This window comes from Ambystoma mexicanum, chromosome 14, assembly GCF_040938575.1.
Source record: "Ambystoma mexicanum isolate Mex_15411 chromosome 14, UKY_AmexF1_1, whole genome shotgun sequence".
Classification (NCBI taxonomy): domain Eukaryota; kingdom Metazoa; phylum Chordata; class Amphibia; order Caudata; family Ambystomatidae; genus Ambystoma; species Ambystoma mexicanum.
In genome coordinates, this window is record NC_090940.1 from 191,655,887 (window position 1) to 191,672,815 (window position 16,929).

The window sequence follows — 16,929 nt, forward strand, 5'->3', positions numbered from 1 at the left end:
AATAAATACAATTGGGAAATTGCAGGGGACACCTTACAGTAAATTAATAAGCATATCTGCAACCAACCTTGTATATAAGATAATTTGGGTTTAAATCATTACAATATAATATAAAATTGATTTTTATTATGGCAGATTTTCCACTGGAATGTTGTGGATATTGGGCCTCATTACACGGATGGCGGAGAACCATGGCGCTATTAGCGCCATGGTTCATGCCGGTAAAATACCGGCACCGCCTTGGCGGAAAGGGGAATTACCGCCCCATTCCAAGGTTGGCGGGCGGTAATTCCCCCTTCCACCATTGCCCTTCCCCATTCCCATTTTTGCCCCATAGGGCTCAATGGGAATGGGGAAGGCGCTAATTACGGTACCGCAAATTGCGGTACCGTAATTAGCTCCCTGGGTCCCTTTGCGGGTTGGTTTTTAACGCCTGCAAAAAGCAGGCGTTAAATCCCCCAACCCGCAAAGGGACCTCGTAGTAAGGCGGTAAGGATTTACCGTACCGGTATTTTACCGGTACCGGTAAATCCTTACCGCCATCCGTGTAATGAGGCCCATAGAGTCCATAATATGGGAAAAAGGAGATAATCTACAAAACAATGAGATACCCAAGTTGTATGGGCAGGCAGGACCGTCTTTCCAGCTATGGTTGGACCTGAGGTTTTCTGAGCGCCAAGATGTCATAGCCGTATGGAGGTCTTGTTCTCCAAAGCACACAGTAGAAATGGGGGATTCCGCTACCATAACAATCTGATAGGATTGGTGATAGAGTACAGCAACATGCACAGGTACAAATGCCCATGGAAGGGGAGTACTCACTTAAACGGATGTCCTTCATCGGTTTTTTGCACCGCCTGCAGAACAGACTTGTAGATTCTGAAACTGATGGTGGCTGAGAGAGCGGCAAGGGCCAGGTACGCGATGACACTGACCACACTGAACTGGGTCAAGGAGAAGAGCATGAGGAGGACACTTCCAAACACGATGCCTGTCTGCTTTAAGTCGCGCCAGTACAGCAGGTCGATAGCTGTGAGGAGACAACCAAAAAATAGAATTCTCAACACAATGAAACGTGTGTCAGAAACACAGGCTTGATTCTTTAATCAGCTCATTTATAACTTTTTTAAACTAAAAGCTAAAAACAGGAAATACAAGTAGAAATATCTGCAGTGTGGTTAGAGTTGTCCAAGGTTGTTCACATCTTTACTAAATAAACAGAGCTAACATTTTCCTGGTTAATGAATGCAAGGTCATTTACACAAGTTACTTCTCAAGTACTACTGCCCACCTTCCCAGAATCTCACAAAATGTACAAAGGGCAGTATTTATCGTTCTGTAAATGAGCAGTCACAAATGTACTATTCAGTGTTCCCATATTTTTAGCAATTTCTGAAATACATTACCTTGTTAGCATTTTATATGTAAAATGTAGCCCTTCCTAGAAAATGTAAAATTGTGAGATACACTAAAAAGAGGTACTACTAGTGAGAAAACGTCACAGTTCTCTGCATTAAAACATGCTCCATACATCTAAGTTTTAGTCACTATATTTTGAAAGGGGGCACTTTGAGGAGTTAAGAGGAACATGCTTTCGTTACAATGCCAACATTTATTTGCTATACATAGTATGGTGCTGTAAAAGTACACTTGGTATAGCACAATTAAAATGTAGGAACTCAGCAGTACAAAAACCACTCTATGGTGCTGTATGTAAATACACACAGTTTACAACTGTTAGTGATATTTCTAATGTAGTCAATGGATGAACCCTAGGAATGTTTACTTGGGAGAATGATTAGAGCAGTGGGATAGCAAAACTCAAGAGACTAGTTGGGACTTCAATATAGTATGATATAGAGAGTGGATGGGCCACTATGGGAAATTAATGTAGGACATCCTAATACAGGCCAGTGAATGGGAAAAGCGTAAAGGAAATGCATGGGAAACCATACAATTAATTAAGTAAACATGTTTACAACCAACCTTCTATATAAGATGATTTGGCTTTACACCATTACGATAGAATGTAAATTTACGGTGCCGTAATTACCTCCTTCCCCATTCCCATTGAGCCCTGTGGGGCAGAAATGGGAATGGGGAAGGGCAAAAGGTGAATGGGGAATTACCGGTCCCTCCAACCCTGGAATGGACCGGTTATTACTCCATTCACCATGCCGAATTTGGGACGGTTTCGGAGGCAACCATGGAGCTAATTACTCCATGGTTAGCTCCAAACCCGGAATGAGGCCCATTGTATTGAGTGAAGGTAAACACAGTCTCCATTCATCAAGCCCTAGTTCTGGAACACTCTACCAGCAGATATCAGGTATCTAAATCATTATGTCTAGTTTAACAGACACGAGAAACCTTATCATTGTTGATGGTTGTCTCTTTTCCTAGGCTATTGCATTTTTCAGTCTCTTATATGTATGTAGGTCAATATTGGACCTTGTTGTTAATAATGCACTAACTAAATTTGTTCATGATTGATAAATGAAGACCTTTAGAAGTTCCTAATCTCAAGGTATTTAAAAAAAATCACGCAACCACTGAAAACCATTAGTTGCCTATTACAACACACACATCCACACGCACACCCAGAGATTAGGACAGGACATCGCAAATGCTCATGAATTATAAGTGAGTAAAATTAAAAGGATGCCTGTGCACTGTGAGGAACCTGAGGACATCCTCACATTTTCTTCCCTTGAATCCTTGGCTCAGGTGGCCAGGGCACGGCCATTGCATTTGGATTCAGACCCTCCGGGTGGACAAGTGCGGGAGAATCACCTGAGTAGGGGATCCTTTGGGAGTAAAAAGAGGATGCTCTACTCTCCCTAGGCCTTTGCAGAGCAACATCCTTCTCTTCCTGACAGTACAATGCCAGACTTACCAGTTATTCCTATCAGACACTACAACTCCCACAATCCCCATTTCTCACTTGATTGTCCAGGTACTGAGATGAAAGAGAACAAAGAAATAAGAATGAAGATTTCCCATAGGAATATCAAAATCATGGTTTCCTATGGGAATCCACCTTATTGTCACACTAATGAGGCCAGGCAGAGTCAGGCAGGACTGGGCAATTGATCACAACTGACTTCAATTAACACTCCCTGTCAGCACAAAAACTGGAACACACAGAGACACACTGAGCGAGGCGGTACACGTGAAAGAAGAACTCAGCAATGGCTATCGAGAACCAAGCTGCGAAATACAGAAAGCCAAAGGGCTGCTCCAATACGAGTAGGGCACAAGAAAGTAAGGCTGAAGAATTGTGGTTTTGATCAATTAAACAAATTGGTAACATCGAGAGTGCTTAAAGACGACCCGTTCCCCTCTCCTGGAATAGCAAGAGTGCTGGGGAGGAACCACAAAGCTAAAGCTGAAAGCCTCAACCGAGAAAACAAGAGCCGGAGAAAAATACCTGCACGCAACCAGTGAGTGATGTAAATGAAAGGGAAGCAGGGTTTGCGAAAGGTGAAAGAGATAAAAAGTAGCCAACAAGGTTATGCAGATAATGGCTACCGCGTGAAGAGAGTCAATTGTTCGAAAAGCTGACACAGAATAACAGGGTGGTCCTGCACGTTAAATGCATTGTCGAAGGTCTCTGTTCTGAATCTTTGAAGTTAAAACCTCCCAGTGGTGAGGAGCAAGAAAACTACAAATACCAAGAGACATTGGTGAGAGGTTGTGAAAGCTCTGACAAAAGGCTTGATAATATAGTTCAGGTGAAACCTATGTAAGAAAAGGTGATTGTTGAAGTGATCAGGCAGAGGTGTGAGTGAAACCCTTTGGCCCAGTCAAAAGTCTTTGATGTAAAAGTGAATGTACAAAAATTGAACTGTGAACTCCCAAATAACCAGATCTGAACCCGACTGAGGTAGATTTGGTACAACTTTAGCGAGATCCGAGCCCGACTGAGGGGGATCTAAGTGGAATTTATGAAATACAAAGATCAGAGCCCGACTAAAGTAGATCTATTGTGTGTTGTGAATTAAGGAAGGTTCGAACCCGGACTGAGGGAAGCCTGTGTTTTGAACTGTGTTTGAAGAAAAGACCCAGACTCAGGTGAAGGAAACCTGAGGGGTCGATTGGAGGGAGACCGGAAGGATGTGTACCCAAAAGCCACAGTGTGGCTCTTAAGAAACAGTGTGTCAATCACCTACCTTTTTTTCATCAAGCCCGATACCCCGTACTTCAAACGTGGGGAAGGGAGTGTTACATAATTTTCTGAAAGCCAATTCTGACATTTCCTTTTTTGAAACACTTTTGTCATTTTTGATTATCCCTGTGCACATTTATTGTAGTAGAGTGAGGGCCGGCATTAGGTTTTCTAGTTTGAATCTTATGATTTTGACTGACACGACTGGGACCATTTTATCTATTATTTGATGGTCCCATCTTAGATATAGGCCAAGATAAGTGTTTATCATAGCCTTTGCGAAAGTTCAATAAACACCCTTGAGCTGTGTTCACTTGTCTCTGTCTTACTGTTGATACCATGCCTTCCTTACAGCACACGAAGCCAGTGCATGTGCAATCCCTATGGTTTGCCTGAGAAAGATTCCTGCAGAGTCTCTATTACAGACTCTTTGTGTGCCAGCCACGTCGCGCAGCGCCTATGGAGGAATGGATGCCCATATATTCTCCGGCACAGTAATTATAATAGTGGCCATCATTTAGAGGTGCCCACATGCCTTTCATCTATTCCTATTAGATTTTAAAAGTGTGTTTATGTTCTGTTGTGTGCTTATATTTTAATCCAGCCAACCGGTTTCAGAGATACATTAATTAGTAAATTAACATGTAAATCTCATGTTTATAAAAATGTATTCATCGGATGGCAAAAATAAACAAATCCCATATAATTAGATACATTCTTGTCAGGGTACATGGGAGATGGGACATTAGTTGCATCAGGCACATATAGTAGGTATTTCTGAGGTGCCATGCTTCTAAAGCATTGCTTGGAATATTCGACAAATTAACTTTTAGTGGCTAGATGATCAACACTTTAACACTTATCCCATATTAATGCCTTCTATATCATTCTTTTCTCAGTGTTGAAAGGCCCATTGTTAGCTCAAAGCTCTGTTGTATTTTTGAGAAAAATATCTCACAAGTTTTAGCAAACATGTTCAAAGACTTGTTTTTGGTGATGCGCTGAGAAATTGCCCAAACAAATTCACAATGGGATCTTCTGTTGCTGTAAGCTGCATTTTAAGATAAACTATGCCTTGTGAGGTCTCAAAGGTGGTCCGCAATGAGCACAGGACTAAGTCCAGACTAATGGCTTGCACAGGTAAACCCAGGCTTGAGCTCAATATAGGTTTGCACAGCCTTTCGTCCAGGATATCTAACCACTCATCTTTCCCTCTCACATATATATATTGTGGCTTTGTAACAGTCCAGGTACTATACTTGCTTTGTAGATTTGTATTGATCCATCTATCAAAACCGCCCCCTTTGTGCCCATGAATTTCTTGATCATCAGAAATGTACTCATTACTTTAGTAGTACTCATTGACTGAAGTTTGGTGTTCGATGTGTCCCTACGAAGAAAGTCTCATAAATAAATTAAGCTCTTAGCTTGCTTTATATTTTAAAGTAATTGTTTGGATGGGTTATTCAATATGCTGCAGCGCTCATAAATTTGAAAAAGCACTTGGAGTCTTCAGGGTGTCTAGGTTTATTTTAATTCAGAGATTTATTTCCTTGTATTTGTTCTTATTTGTAATTAAAGCATTCCAAAAAAGAAGTATGTCTCATAGGTACATAAACATTGGTAACCTCAACTCAGAGATTTGTTTCCATTATTTCATTTCAATTTGTAGTTCAATCATTCCAAAAAGAAATGTGTCTCATGGATTCATAAACATTAGTAACCTCTGCACGGGTTTCTCCACCTTGATACCAATGGGTCATAAGGAGGTTTTTAGTTGCTCATAATTTTACTGTCTCTAAAAATTCAACAAACATGGGTAAATAACGATTGTTTTGAAATATAAACTTTAGTTGTGCTTGATGTATTACTGAGTAAACATTAATTTCATCAGAGAGAAATTCACCCTTTTAGGATATTTTGCATGATTATGATCTCTAGTGTAGAGTCGCAATCAAGGTGTCCTTTTTAATAGCTTTCTCCATATGCGTTCTATCTGTCAAGTTTCTTGTAGTTTTTCACATATATCTGTAAATGTTACAAATATATTGTTTTAACAAAAATTCTTATTTGAATTTTGAAGGTTAAAGATAGGAATGCATTTCTGAAAGTAAGGCATTTAGAATTATAGAGGCAATATTCTTTTCCTACCTTTTATAGATTGGCTCTGGATACAATTGTCCTCGGCGTTTCTGAAACGCTGATCTGTACTTGGGATCAGCGTTTCAAAATGGCCACCTATTTGTTGATCAACGTGACTACGTCATTGTGCTGGTATGCGCAATGACATCATCACATTGAACATAGCACGATCTGTGCGCTTTGGTCTAAAAGAGGGTTTACAAACACCATATTGGAATGTGTTTTTATGTGATGCGCTACGTAGCAATTTTCCAAGAAGAGTGCTCGGATGAGTTCCTTGTCCCTTGTGTAAATAAGGGCAACATGGTATAAAAAAGGGAGGAAAGCACAACATGGTATTTTTGCATTGAAAAACTCAAAAAGCATACAAAAAGATAGAAAAAGATAAAATAAATCTAAAATGCAAAGCGTACCATAAATGCAATTTTTTTCCTACACAGCATTCAAAATGATATCCTCCCTATCTACTAGGGGATATATGATAGGTTTACTCAATGTTCAAATGTAACTTGTTCGGTTGTACAGACGGTATTTCTGTCCAAACGTCTGTAGTCTTTGAAGCAGTTTATAGGTAATTGATCATCCCGTTATCTTGGTTAAGGCCGGTAATGCAAGTATTCATAGGGTTTCTCTGTCTTGATTCTTTTTTTCTTAATAACAGTTCTTTATTGCCACCTCTGGGTGGCAAGTCCACTTTTTCTATTCTGTAAAATTTGATATTTTGTAATGTTGCTCCTGGATATTCCATAATAAAATTAATGGCTAATGGATATCTTGAGTCTTGGTTTTTAATTTCTCTTTTAAGTGTTCCATCTATGCCATAAACAACACATCTTGAATTGCAGTTGATAAATTGCTTGATGTTTGTTAGGTTGCCACTAGGCAGCTGGGTATTATCTTTCCCATTCAACATTTGTGGGCAAATCTTGCAACTGACACATTTTTGATTTCCCAAAATGGGTTTGAGGATCCGCACTGTGGACAAAGTTTTAGATTTTTGTATAGGTGTGAAGTAGCTTGGGCTGATTTGGTTTTTAATTGTTGGTGCCTTTCGGTATGTTAGAGCTGGTTCTTCATCTAGATATTCACTTACATGTTTAAAGATGTTCCAATGTTTGCTCAAAATGTTCCATGTTTTTTGTACATCTGAGCTATAGGTGGTAATTAGTCCTATTTTCCTACCTTCGTCTTTTGAGTAGGTTTTGGTTCTATTGCCTTCTTGTTGACTTTAGTTAGGGTTTCTTTCCAATCTTTTCTCATCATAGCCCTTTTGCCCGAATTTCTCCAATGTTATTGCTGCACGTTTTAGAAATTCCTTGTTTTTGCTGCAGTTTCATTTTATTCTAACAAGTTCTCCATGTAGAATATTTCTTAGAATATGTTTGGGGTGATTGCTGGTTGCATGTAGTATGCTGTTGCTAGCGGTTGGTTTTGTATACAAGGTAGTCTGGATGGTGTTCTCTACGTAACGTTCTAGATCCAAAAAGCTGATTCTTTAAGTGCTTTAATTCATAGTTAGTTGAATGTTAAGTGCATTGTTGTTCAAGTATTTGACACGTTTGAGGAGAGATGCTGTGTCACCATCCCAGATGATAAGGATGTTATCCATATAACATCCCCAGAATACTATGTTTTTCTTCTCAGTAAATGCTGTGTGTTTCCATTCATACTCCATTTTAAAAAAAACATAAAGAGATTGCCATAAGATAAGGCGAATTTGCCACCCATAGATGCTCCTTGTTGTTGCTGGCAGATCTAGTCACTGAAATAGACGATGTAATGGTTTAATGTAAATTCCAACTTTGATATTATCATTTTGTTTTAGGTTTGGTATGTGATAGATCTTGATTTGAGAAAATATTCTGTCATCTGAATACCCATTGAATTCTGGATACTGGTGTAAAATGATGTAACATCCAATGCAACCATTCTATAATTGGTATTCCCATAAATACATTCTAGCTGTTGGATAACCTGTTTTGTATCTCTAATGAATGAAGCCAGGTTTGAGGCAAGGAGTTGTGAGTGCAAGTCAATATATTGTGAGATTCTTTTGGTGAGTGATCCTATTCCATTTGTTATTGGTCAGCAAGGTGGAAAATTGTTGAACTTTTAACATATCTTTGGAACAAAATATATTGTTGCCAATATAGGGTATTGAATGTTCACATAGAGGTATTTCAGGCGTTTCTTAAAGGTCTAGGACAACTGTACCCAGAGCCAATATATAAACGGTAAGAAAAGAAGATTTCCTCTATAATTCGAAATGCTCTACTTTCAGAAATGCATCCCTCACTTCAACCTTCCTAAATACCACCAACGATGTTTGTTAAAACAATATATTTGTAACATTTACAGATATATGTGAAAAACTCTAAGAAACTTGACAAATGGAAAGCAAACTGAGAAAGCTATTAAAAAGGACACCTTGATTGCAACTTTACGTTAAAGAGCATAATCAGGAAAAATATCGTAAAATTGTGAGTTTCTCTCTGATTAAATTAATGTTTACTCGGTAATACATCAAGCACAACTAAAGTTTATATTTCAAGACAATCCTTATTTATCGATGTTTGTTTAATTGTTAGAGACAGTAACATTGTGAGCTATTGAAAACCTCTTGATGACCCACTGGAATCACAGTGGAGAAATATCTGTAGAGGTTACCAATGTCGATGAATCCATGAAACACATTTCTTTTTGGAATTAATGTATTACACATTGGAATTAAATAATGGAACAAACCTCTGAATTGAGGTTACCAATGTTCATGTGCCTATGAGACCTACATCCCTTTTCAAATGCTTTAATTACAAATTGGAACATATACAAGGAAATACATCTCAGAATTAAAATATACCTATTCACCTTCAAGACCCCTTGTGTGTTTTTAAATTAACGAGAACTGGCGCATATTGAATAACCCATTCAAAGAATACTTAACATTATATTGGGCAGTCATAATATTGGGACTTTCAATGGCGACAGCCAGACAGCAACCGGAATTATTAAGAAAAGGATTTCGCTTATTTGTTTAACTTTGACTGCACCCCTTTCTATACAACTTTCTCTATATTTTGCCCATCAATAGTCCATGTGGGCTGTGAGGCACTATTGACTTTACCTAAAGTCATATTTATGTTTTTTCTATAATTGATCTTTAGAGACTTGGCCCTTGGATAAAATTGCAAAGCACATAAAGAAAGTTGCATCATACTGCTGTTTGGCCAAGTATTGTCAGGATAACCGGCCAACAACAGATGTGTGTCCCCCACTTTTGGTGGAAAGTTGTTAACAGATTTTATTGTCTCTTTCAGATTCAATGAGTATACATTAAAAAGCAAGAGTGCCAATACATAACCCTGTTTAAAGCCCTTGTTGGTATGGATGGGGCAAGAAAGAGAACCATTTTTTAACTAGGCCTATTTCAACAGTGGTCTCACTACAGAGCAGCTGAATCGTGGTCACCAGCCCTGGGATCATGCTCCAGTCTTGCAGTTGTCTCCATAAGCGGACCAGACTGACCATGTCAAAAGCCACAGTAAAATCCACAAACACCATTTGAAGGTTTTTTCTGGACAGCACCTTAACCTTTCTATTACATGTTGCAGCAACAAGTGTTATGCCTTGTGCCATATCCCGGCCTGAAACCCGCCTGGATTCATTAATCACATCAATGTCAGCCTGATTTTGTATCAAACAAAATTCCTAAAAGATGACTATAAAGAAATGTAAATCATACTACCCTTTGCATTTAACATCAACAGCAATAATGCAATATACTCCTATGTTATTATACCCCTAAAATACTTTCCAGCCCCACCCGCAGGGTTTGACGTTGACTCCAGTGAAGTACAACTCATTAATAAATATACAAATGATTCTTTCATAAATGTGCAAAGTTTATTCTGCTTTGCTACTCTTGATTGTGTGCCCTTTAGAGACCATAGTGGTAGCACTCCTAACCACCATTTTAGGACAAAGCATCATGTCAATAGTTTAGGAAGACCATAAATATATGCTGCATAGAATCAAAGTCCTAAACATGACAGAGTCCCTTTTTCTCATAATAAGGTTAAGAATAATCCTACCCAGTCTAGCACCAATCGCTTTCATTTTTGGTCTTGGTTTTAAGTTTGCTTTTTACCATTGATCTAGAACATGAATCTGCCCATTCCCCTGGCCTCTCCATTCAAATCGATTGTTGTTGCAGGAAGGCTGCAAGGCCATTAGTCTGAGCTTTCACCAGGTCTTTAAACAAAACAACACTTGGGTGGCAATGGTACAATTTATACCAGAGTTTCATCATAGCCCCCACTTCAATTTTTGGTCGCATTCTCAATTGGAGCTGGTGAGATTGGATTTGACTGAATTTACTAACACTCTAAAATAGTTTCAATGCCACACAGTCCATTTTATTAAACATCTATGTTTCCTCTTACTAAAATACCTCCACCCCGGTACGCCATGTGACATCCTCCTTTTTTACATGTTAAATATGTCAGAAGAAGCAGGGCTGCGTCCGTTTATGCAGTTCTTGCTTCTTCTGAGAGATTTTTGTCATGTGCACCATGTGGTATAAGGCATGTAATCAAGGGTACTGCAGTGATCAGTAATGCCTGCTGCCATGTAAAAAGATGGCGGCTGCCGTTACCATGGATCCCTATGGACTGTGCCTGCCCTTTACATGTGCAAAAGGGTGGGCAGAATCTGTGGGTGTGCAGGTCTTTCTGCCCACATCAAAATGTGCATGGAGCAGGGAAATTCACAAAGCTGATTCCATGAACCATGCCTCTCATGCAAAAACACTCTACACGCAATGAGATCATGCCCATCGTGAAAAAACACTCTACAAGCAATGAGACCATGCCCCATGCAAAAACACTCTGCATGCAATGAGGGAGCAAAGCTTGGCAAATGCCTAGAACAAACAAACAATGCACACAGAACAATGATCTCACAAAAAGCTGCATGCACAGGGCTGGGATTGTGTCTCATTTACCAATGCCAAAAGTCAAATCAATGCATTGCCTGACTGCAGGCTATGTGGCAGTCTTTAAAGTGAGAGGAATCCAAGTCCTCGCTTGCCTTCCCATTAAAAACACGAAATGAAAACTGAATGCAGACAATGGATTACTGCTATAGAATTACTTTGGCTCAACTGCTTATGTCGTACAATGCTGTGCAGGGTCCCCAAAGAAACCGTTATCTGATCATTGCGACATGGTGTCTACACAACAAGCTATTGACATACCTTTACAAATTAAATTCTGGCACATGAATAACCACCACATTGCACCTGTTATTTCTGTACACACTACAAAAGTTAACAGTAGTCAGTCACATCATCAACACACAGTGCCTAGTTTAGAAGAACAAGTTACTTTCTTAACTGGTAATGTTCTTTCGATGGGATGTTCCTCCGACGTACCCCACATCTTTTGAGTAATTACCACAGCTGTGCTGCTTCGGAAAACTTTCGGCGTAGGCATCCTGCCTCAATGACGTCGATACGCTCCCTCGAGGACCTCCTCCGACAGTTGACGTCACTGGATGTTATATGTATGACGCACGACGCCCGTAGCCTCAGTTGTAGTTTTTTCCCTCAGAACGTGTGGCACCAATCTTCTGCCAGTATTACTACAGAAAGCCTGCGGAAACGCAAGCTGCAATCGCATAAGAAATTCTGTAGAGGGGCAGGTAGGGAGGGTACGATGTGGAATATGTCGGAGGAACATCCCATCGAAATAACGTTACCAGGTAAGAAAGTAACTTGTTCTTCGAAGGGATTGTGTCCTCCGACGTATTCCACATATTTTGACAGACTCCCAAAGCAGTACCAACGTAAGGAGGTGGGAAAAGAATTTTGAATTTTTTAGAATGCCCAATCAAATTGCGGGATAGAGGACTGCCTTGCCAAAGGCCAAATCTTGCCCATGGATAGAGTCCAGGGAATAATGTTTCACAAAAGTATGGACAGAGGCCCATGTGGCTGCTTCGCAAATATTGTGAATCAGAACACCCCTCTGTAGTGCAGTGGAGGGAGCCATACCCCTAGTAGAATGAGCCCGTAAGCCTACTGGAGGGTCCTTTCCCGCCAAACGATAACACTCAGAGATCGTCAAAATGATCCATCTAGACAAGGTCTGCTTGGAAACAGCCTGACCTAAACGCCTTCCAGCGTAACCAATAAAGAGCTGATCGTCCACTCTGACCCGGGACATCCGTGAGAGATAGAAACTCAAAGCTCTCCTAGGGTCCAACCTATGGAGCCTCTCCTCCTCCTTACCAGGAGGTGGAGGAGGATAGAATGCCGGAAGAATTACCTTCTGGCTCAGATGGAATTCCGACAGAACCTTCGGAAGAAAGGAAGGCCGTACCCCAAGAACAACCCTGTCCTTATGGAACACAGTGAAGGGTGGTTTGGCGGAAAGTGCCTGCAACTCACTCACTCTGCGGGCGGAAGTAACCGTAACTAAAAATACAGTTTTAAAGGACAAGAGTCTCAATGGACAAGAATGTAAGGGCTCAGATGGAGCACCCACTAGGAACTTTAAAACCAAATTCAAATCCCATCCTAGCACCTGGAAAGGCGACGGTGGAAACACATGAGTTAGCCCTTTTAGAAACTGAGATATCAAAGGGATTTTAAAATAAGAACATTCCTCAGACGAGTGCTTAAATATGGACAGCGTCGCCAGGTAACCTTTAATGGTACCCACATGTAGGCCCTTGTGGGCTAAAGAAATAAAAAAAGACAAAACCAAAGGAATGGAACATTGGAAAGGATCCACATGCTGTACCCTGCACCAGTTGCAGATTTTCTTCCAACGGCAACGGTACAGGAATTTCATTGCGGGCCTTCTGGCCGAAAGCAACACCTCCATCACGTCTTCAGGGAGGTCCCAACCCTTATATCTCATTCTTTCAGATACCAAGCATGAAGGCTGAGAGACTTGACCTCTGGATGGAGAACTCAACCCCCCTCCCCTGAGAGCAGATCGTCTCGGTAGGGAAGATGATGTGGAGGGCAGATGGACATGTCTAGAAGGTCCGGGTACCACGCTCTCCTGGCCCATGCCAGAGCAATGAGGATCATCTGGGAACCGAACCTCTGCAACCTCCGCAACACCTGCGGAATGACGAGGACTGGAGGGAACGTGTACAGCAGTGGGAAGGACCACTCCACCATGAACGTGTCCCCTAAGGCTCCTCTTGGAGGAAATTCCCGCAAGCAGAATCTCTTGCACTTCCGGTTTACACTGGTGACGAAGAGATCCACTTGTGGGGTTCCCCAAAGGGCGAAGATCTCCAAAAGAACTTTCTGAGCCAGCTCCCGCTCATGAGAGACTGTGCTCTGCCTGCTCAGAGCGTCTGCCGCCGCGTTTTTGTCTCTGGCCAGATGAACTGCCGAGATCAAAATTTCCTGCTGGATTGCCCAGGACCAGAGCTGCATCGCCTCTCTGCACAGTGGGAGTGACCCTGTCCCCCCTTTTTGTTGAGATAGTGCATGGCCACTGTATTGTCCGTCATAATCAGGACATTCTTCCCCTGCACAGACGGCAGAAAAGCCCTCAGGGTTAGCCTGACAGCCTGCAGCTCTAACAGATTGATGTGGAGTCTGGACTCCGACGGAGACCAACGACCGCTGGCTGTCAACTCGTTTGCATGAGCTCCCCAACCCGTGAGGGATGCGTCCATCACGATCATCACCTACGGCCAAGGTTGCCAAAACAAAGCCCCTTTGAACAGATTTCCTTTGACGGCCCACCACAGATGGTCCTGGGCGACCGAGGGCGGAATCTGAACGGGGTCCGACATCCTGCCGGAGAACTGCAATCACTGCATCTTGAGTACCCACTGCAGAGATCACTTCCACAGCCTGGCCTCTGGCACCAGTAAAATGGAGGATGCCATGAGGCCGAGCAATCTCAAGAACTCGAACGCCGGGAGACACTGGGCACATTGAAACTTGTCCACCATCTGCAGAATGTGGTGAGCCCTCACCTGGGAGGCGAACACTGCCCCAGGGATGTGTCTAGCACTGCCCCGAGTGGCACGAGACGTACAGATGATCCAGGACTTGCTCGGGAGAGCACGCCCTGATCAACCAATCGTCCAGTTAGGGGTAGATGTGAATCCTCCCTTTCATGAGATACGCTGCCACCACCACCATCAGCTTGGTGACGATCCTCGGGCGGAGGTCAATCCGAACGATAGGACCCGAAATTGAAAATGCGAGTTGCAAGCCGCGAACCTCAGGTACTTCCTGTGCTTGGGATGAATCGGCACATGAAAGTAAGCATCCTTAAGTTCGAGAGTGTAACGCTCACCTGGCTCCCACGGAGGCGCTGGTCTAGTCTGGGTTGCTGTGGCCTCTTCAAGCGTGATGCGCAGAACTCGGACCACCGATTGAACAGGACCCCCAAATCTAGCTTGTCTGGCCCGTAGGAATATCCTTCTGCAGATGAGAAAGGGGATTAACTGTCTGCAGAATAGTGTGCTTGCTCCCCCCTTTCCCCCTTCGTTCTTCTCTGACTTCCTCCAAAACCCCCGGTTTAAGCTCACCTTATGGTTTGAGAGGATGAACTCTCCATCATGCTTCTGGTGCAGGGGCGCGCGTTCGTCCAGTTACTTCACTGGTTTTCAGAATGGCGCTGGCAAAATCCACTTGACTTTTCTGACCGATACGCCGTAAATATGAAGATTCAAAAGTTCAAGTGTGAGCCTCTTTTTATGTTGTCTTCCTAACCTGTGATCTGTCCTTTATTTCAGGTGCAGAACAAAGGCGATGCGTTGAGGGGTTAAATTGCCGATGGTAAAATCAAGTGAGTTAGTGATGAGGGCGACCCCTCTAAATGTCTTTATAATTCCCCAGTAATGTCTTTTGTCCTTTCCCCATAGGGGCCGGGGTGCGGTACCTGCCAACGAAGCGGCACCGACCTGAAATGTGGAATGGTTCACCAAGAAAAGCCGGTAAGTATTATTGCTGAAAATTCTGCTCACCTTTTGTCTCTTCTTCTCTCCCCTAGGTGCAGAGATGTGGCGACCGGTGCTGACAGCCGCGATGGAGCCGGGAGATGTCTCGAGGACAGGTGAGTGAAGCGCGGCGCTGCAGCGAGCAACTTAATGCTTTTAAATGGAAGTCTTTCTTAAAGAATGCTGGCGTGAAGATTCCGGATGCAGGTAAGAAGTTTGAATAAGTTCTTGGTTTTCACCTTTCTCTTCTCTTCTTTCCTTACAGGTGTTCCAGGTTCGAGGCGGGCGTGGCTGGAGTCCAGGTGCAGGAGCAGACACGGTGAGTGTTCAGCTGCTGGGATGCAGAACAACGCGAAGCACATGTGGCTGTCCGGGCGTGGCTTAAATAGCCTTGGAAGAAGTCCTAGGTAAGTATTCTTCCACAGCCCCACCCAAGTAACAAAATAGCCCCTTCAGTAAAATAGTCCCTCCTAAGCCTCATTTGGCTTGGGTCTTCATGCAGCATGGTCTGCATCAGGTGAGTATGCAGCAGGGTCTGCATCAGGTAAGTGCACCAAACACTTTCCTTTATGAGCCTGGCGCCTATGGCGCCAGGACTGATGTCCAACATGAGCCTTGTGCCAAAGGTGCCAGGACAGAGTCCAAAGAGCCCCTATAAGGGGCCGCTGGGCTTTTACCCGGGGGCATGATGCCTGCTCCCGGGGGTGCTGGGCCTGGCCTGGTGCTCTGGGGGTAGGCATCATGACAGCACTCCCCCCCAAGGCCCCTGCCAAGGTTGTTCCCTCTGGAGGTTTCGGTTTGTTTGGGAAATTCCGATGGAACCTTTTTACTAGCCGAGGTGCATGTCCCTGGTCGCTGGGTTCCCAAGACATTTCCTGAGGCCCGTACCCCTTCCAATCAATTAGATAGAAAAGTTTTGATTTTGAGATCTTAGAATCCAAAATGTTCTTCACCTCGAATTCAGGCTCCCCGTCTATCTGGATTGGTTCTGGTGGCTTTATTAATCTGGTTCCTGGTTGCACTGGTTTCAAAAGTGACACATGAAAAACGGGGTGAATCCGCATGTTAGCTGGTAGATCTAGCTTGACTGCCACTGGGTTAATTATAGCTTTGATCGAGTAAGGGCCTAAATACCTTGGATTAAACGTCTGAGGTCCCTTGAGCGATAAGTGTTTGGTAGCCAACCATACTTGATCCCCTATTTGGTATGGAGGCGCCTCTCTTCGATGCAGATCCGCATTCTTTTTGTATTTCCCTTTCGCATGTTGTAAGTGTGCAGTTGCATCCTTGAAGGCTTGAGTAATCGTAGAATGCAAATGGTCCACTGCGGGCATTTAAAGGCTCAAAGGTGAGTCCAAGTCTGAAGTACGAGGGTGATGTCCATATAGGGTATAAAAGGTGCTCTGACCAGTTCCAGAGTATATCGAGTTATTGTATGCATATTCAGCCACCCATAAAATATCCTTCCAATTACCTTCCGATTGGTGCAACATACATCGTAGATATTGTTCAAGGGTCTGGTTCGTTCTCTCCGTCTGACCATCGGTCTGTGGGTGGTGGCTGGTTGAGGGTCTTACGTCGATTTGTGCCAGTTGACAACACTTTTTCCAAAAATGAGAAATAAACTGGCTTCCCCGATC

General features: G+C 42.7%; 1 protein-coding gene across 2 annotated transcripts in view; it reads right to left on the reverse strand.

The window, feature by feature from the left end:
- RTN1 (reticulon 1) overlaps positions 1-16,929 on the reverse strand; it is a 1,195,813-nt gene that overhangs the window by 135,053 nt on the left and 1,043,831 nt on the right. For both annotated transcript variants that reach the window (XM_069638899.1, XM_069638900.1), the window contains exon 4: positions 823-1,030. In XM_069638899.1, the coding sequence (XP_069495000.1) occupies positions 823-1,030 (208 nt within the window). The remainder of the gene's footprint in view (positions 1-822; positions 1,031-16,929) is intronic.